The sequence below is a fragment of the Sinocyclocheilus anshuiensis genome, unplaced genomic scaffold, assembly GCF_001515605.1.
Source record: "Sinocyclocheilus anshuiensis isolate Anshui unplaced genomic scaffold, SAMN03320099.WGS_v1.1 scaffold1993, whole genome shotgun sequence".
Classification (NCBI taxonomy): domain Eukaryota; kingdom Metazoa; phylum Chordata; class Actinopteri; order Cypriniformes; family Cyprinidae; genus Sinocyclocheilus; species Sinocyclocheilus anshuiensis.
In genome coordinates this window covers 343,934-352,621 of record NW_015540847.1, presented here as the reverse complement: position 1 = coordinate 352,621, position 8,688 = coordinate 343,934, and the positions used below count along the sequence as shown (strand labels likewise).

At 39.5% G+C, this 8,688-nt stretch overlaps 2 protein-coding genes across 2 annotated transcripts in view; one reads left to right on the top strand and one right to left on the bottom strand.

Annotated features, from left to right (window-relative positions):
* LOC107687612 (hepatic triacylglycerol lipase-like) overlaps positions 1–2,232 on the top strand; it is a 9,471-nt gene extending 7,239 nt beyond the window's left edge. Inside the window, exon 10 of the mRNA XM_016485006.1 lies at positions 1,993–2,232. Coding sequence (XP_016340492.1) covers positions 1,993–2,119 — 127 coding nt within the window. The 3' untranslated portion in view covers positions 2,120–2,232. The remainder of the gene's footprint in view (positions 1–1,992) is intronic.
* Positions 2,233–2,544: 312 nt separating this feature from the next.
* Positions 2,545–6,512, bottom strand: LOC107687610 (disintegrin and metalloproteinase domain-containing protein 10-like). The gene is made up of 2 exons (XM_016485004.1): positions 6,338–6,512; positions 2,545–5,215 (listed from the first exon to the last, which is right to left on the bottom strand). Exons 1-2 carry the CDS (start codon positions 6,438–6,440, stop codon positions 5,013–5,015), a joined length of 306 nt encoding a protein of 101 aa, XP_016340490.1. The 5' UTR covers positions 6,441–6,512; the 3' UTR covers positions 2,545–5,012.
* Positions 6,513–8,688: the final 2,176 nt, after the last annotated feature.

The window sequence follows — 8,688 nt, the reverse complement described above, 5'->3', positions numbered from 1 at the left end:
ATATATATATATATATATATATGTGTGTGTGTGTGTGTGTGTGTGTGTGTAATTATATAAACCATTTCAGAATGTAAATATTGAAAATGATTCATTTTAATAGTGGACACAAAATCTCTATTAGGCTATTCTAGCCACATCTGTAAAACATTTGTTTTCTCATGTTTTAAACCTTCATATACCAAAATACATTTTCAATTTCAAAAGCATATTTTACTGAGCTTCACTGTTTAATACATATATAGTGTATATTTTTTTGTTGTATGTCAGTATACCGGCGTTACTCTGTGTGTTTCCTGTTCTGAACAGAGACTGAAAACACTGCATATTATATCAGTTCCAGCTGGACAAACTCACACATTACAGGATGTGTCATATTTCATCTAGGAGACTGGACAGGATTCACATTTACACGGTCAACAAATTACAGTATAATGTCACTGTGATACAGAAAAAAGATAAGACTTTCACAGCACAGAGGAAAAAATACAAACCTAGACAAACAAACATCAGAAATGTGCCTTTATTAGAACAGTTTGGAGATTTACAGTCGTCCACCTTCACTAGTGAAAGCTGACTCCTGGTTCAACTCTTTTCATGTAATGACTTGTCAGGTTTCTGCAGGTTTGATGAAGAGGAATTTAAGACCTTTTTAAGACCAAGTAAATCGAAGGGATCAACACGTCAGTATGGTCTCTAATGAGTTACATTAGAAACACTTCAACATTGGAAAATTACTTTGTAAAATTAAACAGCCGAAGTCTTGAATATCTCTGCTAACAATCACTAGAATATGAAATAACTTTTACTGTATCTTCTGCAAAACAACTGCTGCTCTTCCTCAGAGTTTCTGTCTCATTTTCCAATGCAAATGTCTGAAGATCCTTAAATCAAGAAACATTTACTGGAGAATAAAAATGACAAGATGAGAAGCAGTGTTCATTTCATTGACAATATTTTTCATAACTTCGTAAAAAAAGAGTTTAGAACGACGTGATCGTCTCATTTTTGTCAGTGAAAGAAATGTCAGACTGATGAAAATCTACTCAAAATTTTTGTCAATTAATAAAAAAAAATACGGAATAAAGAAGAAATTATAGAGAAATACTTAATGCGTTACAGTTTAGCTAAATGTACTGTAATTTAGTCGACTAAAATCTGATTTTCTAAACTAGACTAAAACAAACAATTCAGATGACAAGAGCATTTTAATCAAGACTGACAAAAGCAAGCAACATTTGCTGTCAAAATGAAGTTAGTTTATGATTAACACAAGAACAAATACCTGTCAGAAAAATCAACTTCATTCAAAGGGAAACAGGTTTTCATTCCCCTCTGACAGATATTTGTTCGTTTTAATCAAACATCTTGTTCATTTTTTCAAGACTTCATATTTTCATTTTGCATCTCCAGTAAATGTATCTTGGTTTAAGGATATTCATAATATTTTTGTTCTTCAGTACAAATATCTAAGACATTGCTTTTGTAATGCATGCAACATTTAGTGCGGTGACGTTATGAACGGCTGCTCAGATGTTCAGCAGACTGATCGTGCATCAGAAACGACATAATCAGCTGCATGAATGAACCAAAGCACGAATCAGAAACTGCTTTCATGATGCGAAGGGATTCCATGATTTGGAGGCTGAACAAGCAGTTGCTCTGAGAAAAACTGCTGTTAATAATTCATGATCTCACTTCAGGTCATAATTCAGAAGCATATAACTGGGTCTGAAGACATTACTGTGAACGCTTAAGCCAAGTTTAATTATTTGAGACTTATTTCCTCCCCAAAAAACCTTCCATCTTCAGTGTTTTTGTCTTGTTTTCCAGTAGAATAGTCTACAGATGCTTAAATCAAGATACATTTACTAGAGCAGCAAAATGATTTAAGATAATTTATTTGTGAATTAAGATCAGTAAAGATCAGCAAAGATCAGCAGGAACCCTGTATTTACTTCTATCTCACCCTCTCTGATCCGGTCTGTGCAGGTGGTGGTTCTGCGGCGTCTCCGCTGAAGTCTCTCGTCTGAGGATCTCGGAGCAGCAGGAGTTCAGACGCTGCCGGATCACAAACTCGAGCGCGCACAGCAGCCCTCCAACCCAGTCTGTTTATTAATGCAGTTCAAGTACTCCAAAAAAATTACATCTCTTTGCACAATACGTTCTGAAATGTTACGTAAAAATGTTCAAAGTGAACAAAAATTTAGGTACTGTATAAAACACAGTGAACATTAACAGACAAAAATCATTAGGATATTAAGTAAAGATCATGTTCCATGAAGATATTTTGTAAATTTCCTACCGTAAATATATCAAAACTTAATTTTTGATTAGTAATATGCATTGCTAAGAACTTCATTTGGACAACTTTAAAGATGATTTTCTCAATATTTAGATGTTTTTGCACCCTCAGATTTCAGATTTTCAAATAGTTGTATCGCAGCCAAATATTGTCCTATCCTAACAAACCATACATCAATGGAAAGATTATTTATTCAGCTTTCAGATGAAGTATAAATCTCAAACTCACAAAATTGACCGTTATGACTGGTTTTGTGGTCCAGGGTCACACTGATTTGTAAGAAGGGTATGTTTCCTCATCTCTCTGTTCAGGACGTGGTTCTGCGGCGTGTCCACTGGAGGCTCTCGTCTCAGGATCTCGGAGCAGCAGGAGTTCACACGCTGCCGGATCAAACATCAGAACGCTAACAGCAGCGCTTCAACCCAGTCTGTTTATTAATGCAGTTCAAGTACTCCAAAAAAATTACATCTCTTTGCACAATACGTTCTGAAATGTTACGTAAAAATGTTCAAAGTGAACAAAAATTTAGGTACTGTATAAAACACAGTGAACATTAACAGACAGCAGTATTAATCTTTTTTTAAATCTGGTCTTTCATTCGTTTCTCAATTTTAGTGTTCAGCCTTTTTTCTCCTACAACATCTGGACTCAATTAAGACGTTTTTTTTTTCAGTGCACTTTTCCTCTATGAAGTTTCACCAAGACTACGTAAAAACGAAATAAAGTCAAAATACAGGCAAATATTCAGATCTCCCTCGATCCAGACCGCCGCAAAACCACCGAACCAGGTTTCTTCCTCACTGATGGCAGTACGGTAAAGAAGAGTCGGTCTGGACTCCACAAACACAAAAGAACAGTATCAAAATGTAGCTTCAAATCGAACAGAAATCCTCCAGTTACTGTACAGAGTTCACATGAGAGGAAGTGGACAGTCAGACGTGACGAGGCCAGTCTATCTCCGGCATCATGATGATGAAGGTGTGTAAACTAAACATGTTAATGTGACCGTTAGTACCGAGAGAATCCTCTTCACTGGGAGCCGAACGCTTTTTCCCATGATGCTCAGTTACTTCAGTCTTCTGAAACCATCGTACGTTTATAAAAGTTTCTTCATGATCGTCCTGCTAAAACACATTAAACTCACGTTTGCGCTGCTCTTCATGCACACGTTCCTCATTGGTGGAGTGTGGTGAATGTGAGTGTATGGCAAGCCGCTTTAACATTTAATCCTAATAACATACTAGCATTAACTTTCATACTGCTAGTACTTATTCATAAGCTACTAGTGCTTATCTTTAGCTACTAGTACCTTTTTTAAAAGATAAGAGTACCTATTCATTCCTATACACCTATTACATACTATTACTTATTCCAAGTGTTTCTGGTAAAATTTTTCATTTTACTATAAATATTTTCCATTTTGACTAGTAATAACATAAGAAGAGAAAAAAAAACAACAAGTGTGACTAGTAAAATAAGAATTGCTACTAGTAACAATAACAAAAGACACTAGTGTCTAAAAAAGAAGTACCTAAAACTAGTGCCTAACGAATAACTACAGGAGTCTAATAAATATATACTAGTATCTAATGAAAGTGATAGTATTTAATAAACAAGTACTAATTTCTAATTGAATGCTTACTAGTATTATTTAAAAACATACTAGTCACTATTGGAATTATTACTAGTCAAAACTGAATAGTAAATATCTGAATAACAGAAGTTGCAAAAAATTAAATGCGTTGCTACAACAATAGAACAGTTACTAGTCTCTATTAAAATAAGTACTAGTATCTATAAAAAGTTACTACTTCCTAAATAATGAGACCTAGTACCTAAAGAATAAGCACTAGCAGCTAATGAAGGAGTACTAGAACCTAATGGAAAACATACTAGTATTTAACGAATAAGTACTAGTTATCTAATGAATAAGAATTAGTACCTTTAAAAAGTTACTAGTACCTCAATAATAAGCACTAGTAGCTCAAGAAGTTTGAAGATTAAATGTTGAATGGGCTTGCCATAAAGGTGTGGAGCTATATACAAACAAACACAAACGCACACAGAATGAAGCATGTAAACGGCGGAGTGACGCTGAGCCGCCACCTTCGTTAGTGTTTTTGAGTCCTGAGTGTTGTCAACAAAACCAACTGTAAATCTCTTATTGACAGTAGAAGAAATAATCTGTTCTCACATATAATACAGCTAATATCGTTTCTCTATACAGCCGCGAGCCTGCGGAAAAGGGAAGGCGTAACATTTCTGCTCTTACAAAATAAAATCCTTTTCTGTGCATGTGGCGACAGCTGGAGCAGACGCTTCGCACGAATCCTTAAAAAGATGTTTCATATCAAACCACGAGTCTCGAGTGGAGTTTACGAAGGACAACAGGAGATGCTCTATCTACAAATACCCCGGTAAACCTTGGCACTCGAGGGTAAAAAACCAACAGAAATAATCAAAGACGACAGAGTGAAGGGCAGAGCTGCGAGTTGGTGTTACTCATCCAGTCTGAGGAAGCATTATGGACTCTGGACATATTCCTGTAAACCGACGCCGCACGCGGGACTGTGGTGGTGATGAGTGAAGCCCCGCTCCACGCTCAGACTGAACGAAACGCTCTGGAGTGCAGGCCGGTTCTGGAGCAAACGGAGTGGGGTGTGGAGGGGGGATGGCGGAGCTGTGGATGAGGCAGCGGCGGCGGCTCTCAGCGTCTCATCTGACCCATCTGGTAGTTCTCGCGGGGCTGCCGGTGGTGGCGCTGCGGCTGCGGCTGCGGCTGGCGCTGGGCCTGGCGTGGAGCCGGCCGCTGGTTCTGGTGGCCGTGAGCGTGCTGGTTCTGGTTCTGGTTGTGGTGCTGATGGTGCTGCTGCTGACTGGCGTGTTGAGCTCGTCGTCTCTTCAGCGTACCTTCACGAGACAGAGAGAGCAACAGAGAGAGAGAGCAACTCTTCAGCATCACAGAGAAACACACGGCTTTCACACTCACCACATCTGGAACTTTGATACAATACCTTAAAATCCCGATTTCTGGTACCATGGACAAAAAATCCAACAAAATCAGGGGCATAACATTTGAAAATGTTCGTTAAATTTTGACCATAGTCAAAGTATTTTGTCAGCTGAAACTCTGATTGGGATTATAATAATAATAATATTCACAGGGATACAATGTTTATTCTTGGGATATAAATAATTTTATGTATCACAGAAATATACTTCTATTATAATACAACTAAAGTGTTAAATAAAAAAATAAACATTGAAAAAATATAGTTTTTTTTGTTGCAAAGCAAAAAAATCAGAGGCATAAAATTTGAGTTTATTTACTTTTGACTATAGTCAAACTATTTTGTTATCAACTGAAACTGAAGCTCTGATTGGGATAATAATAATAATAATAAATATTATTATAATATCCCAATAATAAACATTATATACTACTAAATACAGTTCGTATTATTATTATTTCTAAGATTAGTATTATAATAACACTACTCTGTAAAATAAAAAAAAAACATTTTATAATTTGCATATTTTATTTTACACTTACATAATTAATACTTACAGTTAATTTCTTCAATTGTAAGCGTTAAAGATTTTATTTTGGCAGAAAACTGCAGGGAGACCAAACGCATCTCATTACAAATCTACATGCTTGAAAGTGTGAACTGCTGTAATCATTTGTCCACAAAAATGTTGGAAATTGTAAAAGTGTAAAGTTGCATTGCAAAAATGTATGTTAACCTTGCAGCACATGCAGGGATTGAGTTTGCTGCATTTACTGTGAAGTGAGATGCTGAAAACTGGATATAAACACTTGAATACTGCACTTCACTCTGAAACACACAGCATATTTTTATTTAATTAAAACACACACTGCGGCGTGTTGAGAGGAGAGAGTGAGAAAGAACAGCTGGTATCAGTGTATCTATACTACATAAAACCACTACTGACACAATTTCAAACGTCTCAATACTGACATGCATGGAAACGGGTCTTTCTGACAATGTCAGTGAGGAGGTGCGTTACCTGGCAGTGGTTTAGGAGGAGGCAGTTTGGGGTTGCTGCTGGGCGTGTGAACGCTGCAGATCTTAATGAATCCGGCCATGAGCATGATGAGAGCAATTCCCATAAGCAGAACCGCCCACCAGTGAGCCTGAGACACAAACACAGAATAAACACAAGTGCAGAGAGACAAACACGCGCAGAGAAAAACACAGATTCAGCACACGCGCAGAGAAAAACACAGATTCAGCACACGCGCAGAGAAACACAGATTCAGCACATGCGCAGAGAAACACACAGATTCAGCACACGCGCAGAGAAACACACAGATTCAGCACACGCGCAGAGAAAAACAGATTCAGCACACGCGCAGAGAAACACAGATTCAGCACACGCGCAGAGAAACACACAGATTCAGCACACGCGCAGAGAAAAACAGATTCAGCACACGCGCAGAGAAACAAACACAGATTCAGCACACGCGCAGAGAAACACAGATTCAGCACACGCACAGAGAAACACACAACACGCAGAGACAAACACAGATTCAGCACAAGCGCAGAGAAACAAACACAGATTCAGCACACGTGCAGAGAGACAAACACACAGATTCAGCATACGCACAGAGACAAACAGATTCAGCACACGTACAGAGGCAAACACAGATTCAGCACATGCGCAGAGACAAACACAGATTCACCACACACGCAGAGACAAACACAAAGATTCAGGACACGCACAGAGAAACAAACACACAGATTCAGCACACGCGCAGAGAAACAAACACAGATTCAGCACACGCGCAGAGACAAACACAGATTCAACACATGTGCAGAGAAACACACAGATTCAGCACACGTGCAGAGAAACAAACACAGATTCAGCATGCACGCAAAGAAACACACACAGATTCAGCATGCACGCAGAAAGACAAACACACACAGATTCAGCACATGCGGAGAGAAACACACACAGATTCAGCACACGCGCAGAGAACCACACAGATTCAGCACACACGCAGAGAAACACACAGATTCAGCATAAGCGCAGAGCACACGCAGAGACAAACACAGATTCAGCACACGCGCAGAGAGACAAACAGACAGAGATTCAACACATGCGCAGAGAAACACACAGATTCAGCACACGTGCAGAGAAACAAACACAGATTCAGCACAAGCGCAGAGAAACACACAGATTCAGCACACGTGCAGAGAAACAAACACAGATTCAGCATGCACGCAAAGAAACACACACAGATTCAGCATGCACGCAGAAAGACAAACACACACAGATTCAGCACATGCGGAGAGAAACACACACAGATTCAGCACACGCGCAGAGAACCACACAGATTCAGCACACACGCAGAGAAACACACAGATTCAGCATAAGCGCAGAGAAACACAGATTCAGCACACGCGCAGAGAAACAAACACAGATTCAGCACACACGCAAAGAAACAAACACAGATTTAGCACACGAGCAGAGAAACAAACACAGATTCAGCACACACCGAGAGACAAACACAGATTTAGCACACGAGCAGAGAAACAAACACAGATTCAGCACACACGCAGAGACAAACACAGATTCAGCACATACGCAGAGACAAACACAGATTCAGCACACGTTCAGAGACAAATACAGATTCAGCACACACGCAGAGACAAACACAGATTCAGCACACACGCAGAGACAAACACAGATTCAGCACATACGCAGAGACAAACACAGATTCAGCACATGTTCAGAGACAAATACAGATTCAGCACACGTGCAGAGAAACAAACACACAGATTCAGCACATGCGCAGAGACAAATACAGATTCAGCACACGCGCAGAGAAACAAACACACAGATTCAGCACACCTGCAGAGACAAACACACAGATTCAGCACACACGCAGAGACAAACACAGATTCAGCACAAGCGCAGAGAAACAAACACAGATTCAGCACACGTGCAGAGAGACAAACACACAGATTCAGCATACGCACAGAGACAAACAGACTCAGCACACGTACAGAGGCAAACACAGATTCAGCACATGCGCAGAGACAAATACAGATTCAGCACACGCGCAGAGAGACAAACACACACAGATTCAGCACGCGCGCAGAGAAACACACAGATTCAGCATACGCACAGAGACAAACAGACTCAGCACACGTACAGAGGCAAACACAGATTCAGCACATGCGCAGAGACAAACACAGATTCACCACACACGCAGAGACAAACACAAAGATTCAGGACACGCACAGAGAAACAAACACACAGATTCAGCACGTGCAGAGAGACAAACACACAGATTCAGCACCCGCGCAGAGAGACAAACACACAGATTCAGCACACGCGCAGAGAGACAAACA